At 44.2% G+C, this 16,906-nt stretch overlaps 1 protein-coding gene across 1 annotated transcript in view; it reads left to right on the top strand.

The window, feature by feature from the left end:
• suclg2 (succinate-CoA ligase GDP-forming subunit beta) overlaps positions 1 to 16,906 on the top strand; it is a 128,300-nt gene that overhangs the window by 49,291 nt on the left and 62,103 nt on the right. Inside the window, 4 exon segments of the mRNA XM_072665650.1 lie at positions 7,641 to 7,740; positions 8,445 to 8,535; positions 12,202 to 12,354; positions 13,525 to 13,614. Of these exon segments, the coding sequence (XP_072521751.1) occupies positions 7,641 to 7,740; positions 8,445 to 8,535; positions 12,202 to 12,354; positions 13,525 to 13,614 (434 nt within the window).

Here is a 16,906-nt window from a genome sequence, read left to right on the forward strand (position 1 = left end):
AAGAGATTATCCTGCTTTTTGTTGAAGTTACCGTCTCTACTGTCCAGGGAAGTAGGATTCCTATACCATTTTGGACCGTTGCTGTGAGGATTTGATTGCAGTCAGCGATGCAATGTTGATGCTTGATGATGTTTGATGATCACCACCCCACCTCATACCCAGCTATTTCCAAAAATATTGGATGGAGCACCATCCATCATTCCAGTGAACACAGTGCCACTGCTCCACAGCTCATTGCCAGTGGGCTTTAATACCCCTCCAGCCCACACCTGGCATTAGACGTTAGATGGTGCCAGTAGGTTCATGGCAGTACATCTCTCTGGAAACTACACAAGCTGCATGTGTGCATTTGCACATCTGTGTCGGCAAAGTAGCTAAATGCATTCATTTGAAGGGGTGTCCACAAACATTTGGACATATGGTTGCTGTCACACAACAACCTTAACTCCATTTGTGACAGTGTTTCAGGCTACCCCTAGCAGCTAGTTTGAAGCTCCTTCTGAAATGTTTGGTATCCATGACTACTTCTCTTTTTATGGTGATGATGGTGGCTATTCACGGGATGTCCCATCTAATCGGCGCTGCTCAGGGAGGAGGGCTGCCCTCTGGTACTGTATAGATGTATAAATATATAATAGTGGAAAAACAACAGCCACATTTAGGCTGTTAAGGATGTAACGGATAGCCTTGATCATTCCACTTTTGCTATTTGGTGGAAAAACTCATTGAAGTCCATTAAAATTGCATGGATTCTGGGGGCTACTGGGAAATGTTTCTGGAATGGTAGTCTCAGCATTACGACTTCATAGAAATGAGAGAACAGGGGGTTCTAGGGCCGGGCCCGGACACTCTAAACTCTGCGTGTCGTTGCTGTCTGGCAGGAACCTTGCAGCTCCAGAATGGCAGCTTATCAGGAGAAGGAAAACCCTTCTTCCAGTGTGAGAATTCAGGATCAGAAATGGCATATTCCATTTATCAGACTAATCAAACTCATGATGCTCTGTTAATATTTCAGTGTTTGACTGTAAATCATTGCGGTCACACAAAAACCTTGTATCTCGACTAAACCTTCCGAACTTTCAATGAAAGTCAATGTAAAAACATTTAATTCCGTAATTTTGGAGCATTTCTATTGGTCCGTTTATCAGGAAAGTTGCAATTAATGATGCTGTATTTGCTGGAGATGACATGAACAAATTGTCTGTATTGTCTGTCAATCTGCTGGATCTTTACCAGGCAAAATGAAGATCATTGTTGAAATGCTATTGACAACTCCTCCTATTCAGTCCGGCAAAACTAGGCTAATGTGAGTTTCTCAAGCCTTCTTCGTAGTCTTGTAACGATGAACGTGAGTCACGTACGATCTCATGATGAGGTGCAATGAAAAGGACGGGCTCTACAGATTCAGGAAATGTCTGAACCGTATTTCTGAGCCGTATTATCGCACAGATATTAATGGAAAAGTCAGGAAACATTGAATTTGACACCTTCGCTGATTCCAGAGGGTTAGCTAGCAAACCCTACTGTGGGGCTTGACCTTCAGAATGTCTTTTTTTTTTTTTCTTCATAGATTTCAAAAGAATTACCATTTCTATGATGTATCCATTTTAAAAGCACACAATACAACATGTTTCCATATATCCACCTTCTCAGCATTTTCAGTTTAGCCCCGCCCATTGACATGGAAGTTATGGGAGGGATTCAGAAGCCATGTCTTTTTGCTCCCTCTAAATGTTTCTCTCTCTCTGCACTTCCCTTCTGCTTTCTCTCTCACGCTCTCTCTCACTCTTTCTCCCACTGCCTCCCACTCCTTCGCTTGCTCTCCCCCCCTGTGGCTGTATTAGATATTAGTGGTGGTCCCTGCAGGGCCGTGTAGGGACAGCAGCAGCAGCGGGAGACGGCAGGACAGAAGTGAACTCAGCCGAGCGCTGAGCGCTGCTGCTGCTGTAGCTGTATTCGGTAAATAAGCTTCAAATTAATTTGAGCTCATTAATTGGAAATTGCTTGCCCGGGGATTTCTATGTTACCCCAATTACTTATGATGCGAGCGGAGATGTAGGACCATGTTAATTTTTCTTTGTGTCCTTATGAAAACGAGGAGAGGAGGCAAAAAGAAGAACTTAGCAGTGGGAGGACAGGGGATTGGATTTGGCTTTGACTGCTGCAGGATGAGCTATAGGACGCCGTGCAGGATGAAATGAAGTGTAGGATGAGCTGCAGGATGAAATTAGGTCTAGTACGAGTTGCAGGATGAAATGAAGTGTAGGATGAGCTGCAGGATAAAATGAAGTGTAGGATGAGCTGCAGGATAAAATGAAGTGTAGGATGAGCTGCAGGATAAAATTAAGTCTAGTACAAGTTGCAGGATAAGCTAAAGGATGAAGTGTAGTACGAGCTGCAGGATGAAGTGTAGTACGAGCTGCAGGATGAAGTGTAGTACGAGCTGCAGGATGAAGTGTAGAACGAGCTGCAGGATGAAATGAAGTCTAGTACGAGTTGCAGGATAAGCTAAAGGATGAACTGCAGGATGAAGTGTAGAACGAGCTGCAGGATAAGCTAAAGGATGAACTGCAGGATGAAGTGTAGAACGAGCTGCAGGATGAAGTGTAGAACGAGCTGCAGGATGAAGTGTAGAACGAGCTGCAGGATGAAGTGTAGAACGAGCTGCAGGATGAAGTGTAGAACGAGCTGCAGGATGAAGTGTAGAACGAGCTGCAGGATAAGCTAAAGGATGAACTGCAGGATGAAGTGTAGAACGAGCTGCAGGATAAAGTGTAGAACGAGCTGCAGGATAAAGTGTAGAACGAGCTGCAGGATGAAGTGCAGGATGAAGTATAGTACGAGCTGCAGGATGAAGTGCAGGATGAAGTATAGTACGAGCTGCAGGATGAAGTGCAGGATGAAGTATAGTACAAGCTGCAGGATGAATTGTTAGTACGAGATGCAGGATGAAGTGCAGGATGAAGTGTAGTACGAGCTGCAGGATGAAGTGCAGGATGAAGTGTAGTACGAGCTGCAGGATGAAGTGCAGGATGAACTCTAGTATGAGCTGCAGGATGAATTGTTAGTACGAGATGCAGGATGAAGTGTAGGATGAACTGTAGTATGAGCTGCAGGATGAATTGTTAGTACGAGCTGCAGGATGAAGTGTAGAATGAGCTGCAGGATAAAGTGTAGAACAAGCTGCAGGATAAAGTGTAGAACGAGCTGCAGGATGAAGTGTAGTACGAGCTGCAGGATGAAGTATAGTACGAGCTGCAGGATGAAGTGCAGGATGAAGTATAGTACGAGCTGCAGGATGAAGTGTAGGATGAACTCTAGTATGAGCTGCAGGATGAATTGTTAGTACGAGATGCAGGATGAAGTGTAGGATGAACTGTAGTATGAGCTGCAGGATGAATTGTAGTACAAGCTGCAGGAAGAATTGTTAGTACGAGATGCAGGGTGAAGTGTAGTACAAGCTACTGAATGAATTGCAGGATGAATTGTTAGTACAAGATGCAGGATGAATTGTTAGTACGAGCTGCAGGATGAATTGTTAGTACGAGCTGCAGGATGAAGTGTAGTACGAGCTGCAGGATGAAGTGTAGTACGAGCTGCAGGATGAAGTGTAGTACGAGCTGCAGGATGAAGTGTAGTACGAGCTGCAGGATGAAGTGTAGTACGAGCTGCAGGATGAAGTGTAGTATGAGCTGCAGGACAAACTGTAGGATAAACTGTAGGATGAGCTGCAGGATGAATTGCAGGATGAACTGCAGGATGAAATGTAAGAATGAGATGCAGGATGAATTGTTAGTACAAGCTGCAGGATGTAATATGAGTTATAGGATATATTGCAGGATGTATTGCAGAATGTATTCAGGATGTACTGCAGGATGTAGGGTGAAGTGCAGGATGTGCCTCAGGATGTGAAAGTGCAGAGTGAGCTTCAGGTTGTTCTGTAGGATGAGGTGTAGAATGAGCTTCAGGACGAGGTGTAGTACGAGCTGTAGGATTAGCTTCAGGATGTGCTGCAGGACGATCTTTAGGACAAAGTGCAGGATATGTTGTCTGTTGCTCTGTGGAACAATGTATGAGAGAAAGTGCAGGACAACTACAGGACGAACACCTTGGCAAGCTGCAGGACGAGCTGTGTGATGAGTTATAGGGGAAAGGACGGGAGCTCTGGGTTAAATTGCAGGACAAAGTAGACGATAACATGCAGGACTATCTGCTGGATGAGATGTAGGAAAAGCTACATGATAAGTTATATGTTGGACTGCATGACAAAGTGCAGGATGAGCTGCAGGATTAGCTGTAGGATGACGTGCAGGATGGGTGAGGATGTCTTTAGCGCCCTTGATGCAGTAACTCCAGGGTGCAGATGTAAGAGAGAGGTGGGCTTGGTTTGGGTTGGATCTGCAGGAGCTGTTAGTCTGAGTCGTCTCCCTGGCTGGTTTAATCAGCTCTGAACAGATGGCCTCTGAATAGAGCCTGAGCAGCCGACAAACACCACCTCTAAACTCCACCACTGTCTGTGTGTCCACTGAGGGTCCGGACCACGTAACTATAGCAACACTGACGTTAACGTGAAACAAACCCCAATGTCTGTCTGTCTGTCTGTCTTATCTTCCTATTTTCTTTTCTTGCCCATTTGTCTTTCCTTTCATCTTTTTCCATTTCTCTTTCTTCCCTTTTGTTTGTCCTGATTTTCTTTCATTACTTTTCTGATCTTCTCTTTTTCTTCTTTTCTTTTTTGTATCTTTTTTGTTTTTCTTTCTTTTTTCATTTGTCTATCCTATCGTTCATTTCTTGCTTTTTACTTTTTTTTCCTTTTGTCCGTCCTTTGTCCTTCTGTTTTCTCTTCCTACTTTTCACGTTTCCTTTCTCTCCTTTCGATCCTTTCTCCTTTTCTTCCTTCCTTCTTTCCTTTCTTCCTGATGTTCGTCCTAATGTTTTTCTTTCCTTCCTTCCTTCCTTCTTTCCTTTCTTCCTGATGTCCGCACGTCTGTCCGTATGTCCTTCCTTCTGCCCTTTCTTTCTTCCTGATGTCCTTTCTTCCTTCATTCCTTCTTTCCTTTCTTCCTGATGGCCGTTCTTCCTTCCTTATTTCCTTTCTTCCTGATGTCCGTTCTTCCTTCCTTCTTTTTTCTTCCTGATATCCGTCTGTCTGTCCGTCCGTACTTCCTTCCTTCTTTCCTTTCTTCCTGATGCCCGTCCTTCCTTCCTTCTTTCCTTTCTTCCTGATGTTAGTCCTGATGTCCTTCTTTCCCTCCTTCCTGATGTCCTTCCTTCCTTCTTTCCTTTCTTCCTTCCTTCTTTCCTTTCTTCCTGATGTCTGTCCTTCCTTCCTGATGTCCTTTCTTCCTTCTTTTGTTTCTTCCTTCCTTCTTTCCTTTCTTCCTGATGTCTGTCCTTCCTTCCTTCTTTCCTTTCTTCCTTCTTTCCTTTCTTCCTGATGTCCTTCCTTCCTGATGTACTTCTTTCCTTCCTTTCTTCCTGATGTCCGTCCTTCCTTCCTTCTTTCCTTTCTTCCTGATGTATTTCCTTCTTTTCTTTCCTCCTGATGTCCTTCCTTCCTGATGTACTTCCTTCCTTCCTGATGTCCTTTCTTCCTGATGTATTTCCTTCCTTCCTTCTTTCCATCCTTCCTTCTTTCCTTTCTTCCTGATGTTCTTCCTTCCTGATGTACTTCTTTCCTTCCTTCTTTCCTTTCTTCCTTCTTTCCTTTCTTCCTGATGTTCTTCCTTCCTGATGTACTTCCTTCCTTCCTGATGTCCTTTCTTCCTGATGTATTTCCTTCCTTCCTTCTTTCCGTCCTTCCTTCTTTCCTTTCTTCCTGATGTTCTTCCTTCCTGATGTATTTCCTTCTTTCCGTCCTTCCTTCTTTCCTTTCTTCCTGATGTTCTTCCTTCCTGATGTACTTCTTTCCTTCCTTCTTTCCTTTCTTCCTGATGTCCGTCCTTCCTGATGTCCTTCCTGATGTCCGTCCTTCCTTCCTGATGTCCGTCCTTCCTGATGTCCGTCCTTCCTTCCTGATGTCCGTCCTTCCTTCCTGACGTCCGTCCTTCCTTCCTGATGTCCTTTCTTCCTGGTGTCCTTCCTTCTTTCCGTCCTTCCTTTTTTCCTTATTTCTTTCCTTTCTAATTTCCTTCCAAAATCCTTTCTCATTTCTCTCTGTCTTCCTACCTTTCTCCTTTCCTCCTGTTCTCTGGTCTTCTTTACATCTTTCTTTCCTTTCTCCTTTATTTCTCCTTTATTTCTCCTTTGTCTTTCCTGTCCTATAACAGCATATATCTTTTTCACTGCTTCTGAAAAAACAAGGAATGAGACTCTTTCTCTCTCACTCTCTCTCTCGCTCTTACGCTTTTCTATTAGCTCTGTATCTTCCTGATCTCTGGTAGGATCAGTGTTGTCCTGATCCTGCTGTGCTTGTTGGGAGTGTGTGTGACGTGCTCTCGATGTTCTTTTCTCTCTCAGAGGAGCTGCAGATCTCCGGTCCAGACAAAACCGTCGTTATGTTTTCTGCGGCCGTATCGCTCCCAGATGAGCCTCCTCGATCCCTCGTGCTCCCCACCGCCCTTCACTCAGGCTGTCTCTGGAAGCTGCTGCAGTGGGCTTCCTCGAGTGGGCTTTGAGCCTGAGCACCAGCCGAATGCTGATTCCTCCACCCTTTTTTACCAACCTGAAGCCTTGCTTTGCATTCACTAAATAAATAATAGCCTTCTCAGGCCTTTTTATGTATTTATTTTTTATTGAACTACCTATCAGACTTCTCTAAATCTCCAGACCCCCGACCTCAGAACAGCGGGGTTCTTTAGGAAACATCTTCAGGAGCATCAACAGCTCGTCCGATCTGACATCATTTATTTATATATATATATATATATATATATATATATATATATATATATATATATACACACACACACACACCCTTATCAGAATATTTTAACCACCCTTGGTAGTTCTATGTTTACAAACTGTAGTTAGCCTCCTTTCCCCCCTGTTCTTCAATGCCCAGGACCCCACAGCACCTACTCACAGAGCAGGTAGGTATTAATGGGTTATTCTCAGTGCTGCAGTGACACTCACACAGTGGTGGTGTGGATCAAGCACAGCAGTCCTGCTGTTGGAGTGTTTAAACACCTGAGTCAATGCTGGACTGAGAACAGGCCACCAACCAAAAATATCCTGTGGGCAGCGTCCTGTGGGCAGCGTCCTGTGGGCAGCGTCCTGTGGGCAGCGTCCTGTGGGCAGCGTCCTGTGGGCAGCGTCCTGTGGGCAGCGTCCTGTGAACACTGACGAAGGACTGTGCAGCAACACAGCAACAGATCAGAGCTTCTGTCTCTGACTTTACCTTTATCTACAAGGTGGGCCAGCTAGGTAGGAGTGTCTAATAGAGTGGACAGTGAGTGGACACAGTGTTTAAACACTATGCAGCTCCAGCAGCACTCTGTAGAGTGATGAAGATGTGGGGGAAGAAAAGGGAACAGTGCCCTGCTCCAAATCTGCATGTCCATATGTTCATGGAGGAGTAACTCTGGCCATCCATCAGCTCACTTACCGCTCACACTGATAACAGGCTGACCTACTAATGTCCTCTCTCTCTCTCTCTCTCTCTCTCTCTCTCTCCATCTCCGTCTCTCGTTTTCTCTTAGATGCTAGAGAGATTGTGCTGAAGGCTCAGATTCTGGCCGGAGGTCGGGGTAAAGGAGTGTTTGACAGCGGCCTAAAAGGAGGAGTGCACTTAACCAAAGAGTGAGTACACCACTCACACCCATACTACACACTCTCTTATAAACCCACTCGCCTTCTCTGTCATTCTGTCTGTCACCCTCTTTCTCTCTCTCTCACTCACACTCTCTCTCTCTCTCTCTCTCTCTCTCTCTCTCTCTCTCTCTCTCTCCCTCTCTCTCTATTTAACCTACAGTTGTCATCATTATGACTAATGCCTGATATTTCAGTTTTAGTTGCATTATATGTCTTATAAAAGTGTGTGTGTGTGTGTGTGTGTTTGTGTGTGTGTATGTGTATACATATATATATATATATATATATATATATATATATATATATATATATATATATATATATATATATATATATATATATATATATATATATATGTATAAAGTTTGTGGACACCTGCTCCTTCAGCGTTCCTTCGGACATCAAGGGTACTTTTTTCAAGGGCCCTTTTTTACAGCAAGCTCAGATTCTGTCTCGATGATAAGCCCAGCTGTCAGCCGCTGGAACAACTTTTTTGGTCTTTTGCGTATGTGCGTGAGTTAAGGAACGTAGACTGCTGAGGCGGATGTCAGATATACGTAGCTCACGTTTAAAAAAGATTAAGCAGCCTTAAAAAACATTGGATTTGGTGGGAAAATGGGTTTTTGGAGTCACTGTGAGAACGTAGTTGTATCAAAGTGTTAATGACCCCCTCATGTGTTTCTGTGTTGCAGTCCTGCAGTGGTGGGCGAGTTGGCGGGCAAGATGCTCGGCTTCAACCTGACCACCAAGCAGACCCCTAAGGATGGGGTGAAAGTGAAAACGGTGAGTTGTTAGTTTTTTAGCCCCTCGTAGAGCCCTCTGCAGCCTTTTAAGCCTCTTTCTTCGTGTTCTGCTGTTCCATTAGATTAATGACCACTGCGGTCACTCTCGGGATGAAGAAAGAAGCTGCAGTTTTCTCTTTGTTAGTTTTTTTTCCTCTTTCTTTCCAATAAAAAAATAAGAAAGTCGTCTGTTTGGAGTGTGTGTCACAGGTCATCGCAATACATAAAACATGTGTTTCTAATAACAGCCAGTATCAGTAAACCCACACACACACACACACACACAGCTCCCCGTCTCTCTAACAAGCCTGCATATCATTCTCATTTACTTGAACTTATTTATTTATTTTTTCCTCCCCTTTCTTCCTTTTTCTCTTTCATACACACACACACACACACACACACACCTACAACCACAGTTCTCTGCAGAAAAGGAAGCGCACACACATCCATGCCTACATTTGCAGGTAATGAAGACCTGGTCCCCCTTAGCCGCTAGTGTTGCTCATTTCTTTGCTGCGTGACCTTTTACTTCTCGCTGCACTTCTGCTGGAGTTGAAGAAAAGGCTGAAATGAACCCTGCCGTTCTCTGTAGCGTTCCACCGCAGCCACGGAAATTGGAGGAATTTTGGAGAATTTTTTTTTTCCATAGGAATGTGCTGATCCGGTGTGGAATATCGGAATAATATAATTTTTTTAACTATTTGTCCAGAGCCAGTCCAATTTGTCCTCTCACTTTCTCATTAAATAAGCACATTTCCATGTAGCCGGATAATCCGCTCAAAATCTGACTAGTAGCTCAGTCGGAATAGGGATAGGTCCGTGTACGTGCCTCATTCGGAATAGAGCAGTCCGATTCCGGCCATTCCGAATACCGTTTCTACCCGAATTGGATCAGGTGGGTAATCCTTTAATCATAAGCATAATCCGTTAAATTGAAGCATGAGAGCCACCTGTAATGACACCTGAAGAAACAAGTGAATGTGCAGGTGTCCCAAAACTTTTGGACATATAGTGTAGATTAAAACAGCACGATACAGAAAGGCGGAGAAGACCAGGGCAAAATCTGCAGTCTTCCGGAAAGTGTCAGCTCCCAACTCCGCTGCCAACGTTTTACCCTGGTTTCAGCCTCGTCTTCTGAGGGTCCTTCGCATTTGCTGTTTAAGGGCACCCCCACCCGCTTGCCCTTGTTGAGGAATAATGAGTTTGCAGCGCCGTCAATTTTCCAGCGCCTCCTAAAAGAACAGTGTTTCCTGTGGCAAAATTCTCTGAGTTCTCAGGATTCTTTGAATTGTTTTTCCAGGACGGAGGCGGTGGTGGCGGTGGCGACGGCTCAGTTCTAATGAATGGAGCGTGTGTAGCAGGAATTGAACATGGTGGAGGCTTGAGTCGGGGTGGCGTTAAGAGGCTGTAATTGCATTGTCATTCCGTGTTTCCGCGAACAGAAAGGCAAGAGCCGGCTGTCACTTCGCCAGGAGCTTATCCGCTAATATGGCTGCGTTCCGATTACAATACAGACACAATCCTCATTCCTCTCATTTTTTTTTTCATCATTCTCTCTCTGTCTCTCTGTCTCTTTCTCTCTCTCTCTCTCTCTACCTGCTGACTGTATTCATTTCTCACACACCTTTACCAAGGGTTTCCTCCTTGCACAGTTCCCATGGAAATCCAAACTGTGCAGTTTTTCCTCTTACTGATGGTTGATGCTAGAGCTGGACGATATGGAAAAACGTTCTATAAGGATGTTTAAAGACATTTTTAGGAAATATGATATTTATCGCAATATTTTGTCATGTAGATAAAATGCACCAACTGCTGTCCAAATACTCTCCCATACTGAGTACCAAGATTTTTACGCACTCCATTCAATTAAGTGAGACTGATTACACTCTTTGTAATGAAACATGCAGTTAATCAGTGCTCTTTAAGCACTGACGATAATCACGATACACTCATAAAAGCATATCGCGCACCACGATAACAACATTTATCACAATATAATAAAATATTGTCATATTGCCCAGCTCTTGTTCATGCTGTACTTTGGTGAGAGCTACAGCCGGTAGGTCCTGTGAGGCCTCTTTAGCCAGCCTGCTCCTGGGCTGAACTTGCTGGGATGGCCTGACCTGGCCATGTTTTCAGTCTGCTGTGCCGGCAAGAGATACACCTTGTAATACACACGACAACCGCCTGGTATGTAGACTGCCGCCAAGGTTCCGACACAAGCACAGATTACTACTTGGTGGGCGGGCAGTCAGGCGAGCGAGCGAGCGAGCGAGCGAGCAAGAGAGAGATTGCATGAAACAGATTCAACACCACCATAACTCCCCCTAGAACCACCACCGTAAATCTCCTCAACTGATCACCCTGCACACACACATGCATTATAGAGACCAGCTGACAGGCCTGAAAAAAAAGCAACAGCAGGCAGCTAAATAACCGGCTGCGCTGCACTCAATTACTGTATACGAAATTAAATATACAGCACAGGTAAACATGCAGTGAAGGTCGGCAAAGCAAACAACAGACTCCCTCATTTAGCAGCATCATCATAAGAACAACGGGGTGTGAAGGAACGACAATATGCAACCGCAGAACCCAAAGTGACGACGCATTGAGCGATTTTGCTGAATGTGGACGACCAGATTTAATAGCTGACTATTAAAAGCCTGGACTATAAGAAAAATGACCTCACCTGGTGAACATGAGTATGACCTGAGAACTGATATATATATATGCATACAGAGAGAGAGAGAGAGCTCCAGAAGAAATTAAGAGACCACCCTACATTATTAGTTTCTCTGGTTTTGCTGAGTGTGTTTAGGGAAATTTACATTTGAGTTGTATTTCATTAACCATGCACATTTCCCCTAAATTCTAAATAAAATTATTACTATTTAGAGCATATAGTAATGCAAAGAAATTTATCTAATAATTATAATGTGAGAAGTTATTATTTAGATTTAAACAACACAGTACTAATATTGGAACTTTTAAGAGCATTCAGAAATCACTATGGTGAAATAACCTCGACTGCCAATCACAGCTTTCCTGTCTTGGTGGGCTCTCCACTAGTCTGTCACATTGCTGTTGGGCGACTTTATGCCATTCATATTCTGTAATTCAGGTATCTCAGCTTTGTTTGATTAAATGCCTGGAATACAATGAGTGCCATACACGTAGAGATGCAATTTTAAGAAACAAAAATTAAGTGGTCTCTTCATTTTTTCCAGAGCTGTATATATTTATTTATTTTTTTATTTATTTATTTTTATATCGCTCTGAACTTAGCATATGAAATTTTTTATATATTTATACATTTTATATAAATATAGTTTTTATAATTTTATATAATATATATCTTATATAAATATATTTCCAATAATTTTGGAATATTCCATTTTTTTGCTAGATTACACCCAAGATAAGCCAAATCGACTTCGACAATGTCGACTTCGCCGACATTGTCTGCATGGCAAAATATTGACCTTTTTTTTTTTTTTTTAATTGCCTAAAAATATTGTGATGTCATGTTTTAAATATATTAGCAACAGGATGTTTGTGAAGTCTTCATCACTCACTTCAGCAGTCAAGAGCAAACCACACTAAGGCTGTGTCTGACATGTAAATGTAAGAAATGCTGTGTGTGTTTGTGCGTATGATGCAGGTGATGGTGGCGGAGGCTCTGGACATCTCCAGGGAGACATACTTTGCCATCCTGATGGACCGGGCGTGTAACGGGCCTGTTATGGTGGGCAGTCCGCAAGGGGGAGTGGACATTGAGGAAGTGGCGGCCAGAACTCCAGAGCTGATTTTTAAGGTACGGTACACTGACCGGCCTGTTCCCGGCATTTTTCCTCACTGACTCCTTCATTCACATGTTATGAAATTATGCGGAATTCTGCCAATAAATACATACATACATAATTAATATGAATATATATAATGGGTTGTAATTTTTATATAGGTTTATCACCATATATATTCAGTACCATGGGCCATGGCATATCAGAATATTATGACCACCCACTTAACAGTGGGAATGACACTAGAGAGACATTGTGGTGTGACTGTATTGATTGCCCTGCACCACTCGCCGGAGTCAGCGTTCCCCTCTGGCATCAGTGGCCTGTGGTGCTTCACTGTTAGCACTCCGTGTGTGAGAAGTCCATTCTCTGTGCACCTTCACTACGGCGGCTCTAAAACATCCCACAGAGTTGGCGTTTACCAGGTACCCTGTTATCATGCCCTTTTGGACATCAGCCAGATTGCGTCCTTCACCCCTAACGATCGCTTTGCGCTCTGCTACAACTGACTGGTGTGCTCGCTTATTTGTACGTGCAGCAAACCCTGTCACTTAGCATATGTAACGTTCCGACGGACGAGTTGATTCCAAACCAGGGGTGGTCATGACATGCTGATATGACTGTGACAGTGGACGAAGGGTGGTATAAAGGCAGATACAGGGTCAGTGTGGATCAGTCAGTTGTTGTCATCATTGTATCCAATGTTGGTGATGAGTGGAGCAATAGAGGTTCTCCAAAATGGCTTAGGATCAAGTTAGAGCTATTAGAGTGCAGGTTTGTACCTAATAAATACCTCATAAATACCTCACTCACTCGCCACATGTCCGTATAGCTGGAGTCCGTCTGAGTATCAGACGTATGCACATGGTTAGAATTTAGCTCTGCACCCAGTAGGTTCGTGCTATGTGCCCACCTCTGACACGCATAATATCAGTCATGTCAAATGTTCAGATCTACTCAGTCAGAAAACCATGCTGTAATTAGAAAGCTATTGTATTGGCCTCCTCCCTGTCTCGCCCTCTCTCGGCCTCTCGCGCTCTCTCTCTGGCTGGCAGTCTGCCACCGCATAATTGCAACCCTCACCATTTTAATACGAACATCCACTTTGTGTCAAATTAGGCTTGATGATGGTTCTCCCCTCTCTCTCTCTCTCTCTGTCTCTCTCTCTCTCTCCCTTTTCACAGGAAGCCATAGATATTTTCGAAGGCGTTCGAGACGACCAGGCTCGGCGTATGGCAGCTAATTTGGGCTTCAAAGGGCCGCTGGAGACTCAGGTAATGGGGCAGGACATAAAACAGTATGTGGCGCTGCGCTCGGCACTCCACGTGAATGCGAAAAAAGAAATCCACCTTCTCGAGAGTAAATGGAATTCCTTACGAGTTTCAATTCCTCTGAAGACCTTGACTCAGCGTAAACTGTATAGAGGAAAGTCCACAACCAGACTGCATGGGTTTGCCGTCTTGATCTTTGTTCTTTGTCCTTATTCAAAGACCTCTTCTTCAATGTTTACCATTGTTTGTCTTCGTCCCCATCCTTCTACTCCTTCTAAATTTTTGGTCTCGTATTCCTCTTCTCTATCATCATCATCATCATCATCATCATTGACATTTCTTAGCATCCTCGTCTTCATCTTTGGTCTCATTCAAAGGCCTCCATCTTCTGTGTCTTCTTTGTCCTCATCACCCTAGTCTTCAGCCTTCTTGCTCCTCGAAAAGTTGACAAACTGTTTCGGCCCCAAGAACTGATTGGTCCATATCTAACTGCGGTGTTGTTTACACTCTGCTAACTTGACTAGACTAACCTGAATGTATTGTCAGTAATGATACCAGTCAACTGTCTCGCAATAGCAGCAAATGTCAAGGTCTAGAACCAGAGCCGGCCCAAGGCGTACTCAAATTACGCAGTCGCTTAGGGCCCCAACACCCTGTCTGGAACCTGGGTGTTGGTTCTAATGTTGTTTCAAAGACTTGTTGTGTTTTTGGGAACTGCCAGTTTACCCACCGGTTCATAGCTCCCCCCAAAACTAGCAATGCTCCCGGCACTAGAATGGTAAGGACTATAAAACATGCAAAGCCAGCTATCACCTCTTTCTGACCTGCCGCCGATGCAGCATTGCCAGGCAGTCAACGCGCTCTGAGGATAGAGCCACATTCCCAGTTCCACCGTGCTAGCCACCCGTGCTGACCATCGTTTTCAGAGTGATGAGAGGACATCTCGCAACAGCAGCAAATGTCAAGGTCTTGAACCAGACCCGGCCCAAGGCATACTCTGATTACTCGGCCACTTAGGGCCCCAACGCCACCAGGGGTGTCCCCAGGAGCACCAAGATATTGGAATAAAAATATATAGATTTTTTAAAATAACATTGAATAATAAATCAAAATGGTATTACATAGGTAAAAGCGTTTTTTAAAAATGTATTTATTATTAATTAGTGGGTCTGTTACACACACACAATGTAGCCTGTGGAATGATGATCTGGTGCTTAGGTGGTGGTATGGGGGAACCCCAAAAGAAAATCTGTTTAGGGCCCCGTAAAGGCTTGGGCTGGCCCAGTCTGGACTGAGGATTGAGCGCCATCTACCCACCCAGAGAGAGCATAGCCTCGCAATTGTGCTCTCTCTGACTCTGACTGCTGATGGCAAAGCAGCATGGCTCCCCCAGGCCACAGTGGCAGCACAGTAGACCACGGAGCCTCTCTGAGCCCCCGAATGTCATCAACTTATTTCTTTTCATCCTCGTCAGGTCTTTGTCTTCTTTTTCTTCTTGGTCTTCGTCCCCCTGCTCGTCCACCTTGTCCTTCTTGGTTCTTTTATTTTCTTCCTGTTTTCTTTGTCATCCTAATGTACTTCACCGTCTTCGGTTTCTTCACTGGTCATCTCCTTCAGTTCTTCTTTTTCGTATTTGTCGTCTTCACTGTATTTTTCACCGTCGTCCATCGTCGTCCTCATCTCCATCTTCTTCTTTTTTTCTTCTTCTTGAGCTTCCCTCATGCCTTTGTCTTCTACATCTCCATGTTATCTTCACTTCTCCGCCGTGCTCTGCGGAATGGCATCGTATCAAGACTAATTCCTTTACTGTTTGAGAGTAGCGCGCAGGAATCCGACTCACTTGGGATGCGGAAATCAGAAAAATGTATAAATCGACTTAATGAAGCCACGTTTTAAGGGCTATGAACGCAGAGCTTTAGCTCAAACTGCTCTAAGAGTGTGTGTGTGTGTGTGTGTGTGTGTGGGGGTACGTACGTGCCTGTGGTTTCAGACATCGATTCCAGCAGCCCGAGGAGAGGGAAATTATTAGTCAAGTGTGCGGCGTGTCAGTTTGTTTCTGCTAAAGTCGTCTCTTTAATAAAGCTCATTTGCAAACGTCTTTTCAGCTTAGCTGTAATTAGGATGCTTTTGGAGGCGGAATATGGTTTAGATAACTTCAATTACTTTGAAGTGCAATAAGATGACAAAAAAGGGCAGTGGGTGGGGGTGGGGGTGGGTGTATATGTGCGTGAGCAGTGTTGCAGTGTATTGTCGCTCTGCTTTTCTTTGGAGCAAGGACATGGAGAAATTTCATTTGATCTCCACGAGGCTTTTGAAAATGGGATTTGTTAACATGAGCCGCTGGAAGAGCGGAGTGTATTACACTGACCTGCCTGCCGTCCTCAAACACCCCGCTTCTCTAGGGATGTCCTGATCAGGTTATTTCGCCCTGAACCCCCCACCAACCCCCTCGATCCGATCCTAGTCTTTTAATGCTGAGTTTGAGCTGATCCAGACCCAATCCGATCTCTGTGTTTGTATAAATAATGCAGTCCCACAGTTTAGATCAGATAAGCTGCTGATTAATCCGTTCAATAAAATCTCTTAGTGTAGCGGGGCACACTATGCACTGGTATCTGGTGAGTAATAACTGGTTTATAGTGGGTGAATGTGTTGTGTGTGATTGGGGTTTCTATAGCGTGTGTGTGTGTGTGTGTGTGTGTATTAGCGTTAGCATTAGCCTCCACTCTTTTCTGAATGTGCTCTTCAGTGCTGGTTTAAACACAAAGAAAGGTGTGCGGTTCTCCCGCTGGTAAAACAGACATTTCAGTGATCATTTTTTAAAGGTTCAGATATTATGGTCTGTTTTCATGTTCCAATGTAAAATAGCTCCACACTGCAGAACCTCAACTCCTTTATTTACCTTCTGAGAGCGTCCGCACTGCTGTAGCCAGCTGTCGGTGATGTCCATTAATGGCGCCTTGAGGACACCAGGTGGTGCTCTGAAAAATGCGGTTAGAAAAAGAACTGGATTGTGATTGAAATATTCCTGGATCAGCCCCAATCCTGACCCACCGGATTAGATCTGGACATCCTGCTCTTCTCCAAGCAAGCGTCATATAAGGTTTATTACCATGTAACAACAGCAAATGTCAAGGTCTGGAATATACACAGATATATACACTATACACAGACTGTCTAATCTTGTGTAGGTTCCCCTCGTGCCACCAAAACGGCTCTGAACCGTCGCGGCATGGCCTTCACAAGACCTCTTAAGCTGTCTTAAGGTTGTATGAGGCACAAATATTTGTGAGCA

The sequence above is a fragment of the Salminus brasiliensis genome, chromosome 21 (assembly GCF_030463535.1).
Source record: "Salminus brasiliensis chromosome 21, fSalBra1.hap2, whole genome shotgun sequence".
Taxonomy (NCBI): Eukaryota; Metazoa; Chordata; class Actinopteri; order Characiformes; family Bryconidae; genus Salminus; species Salminus brasiliensis.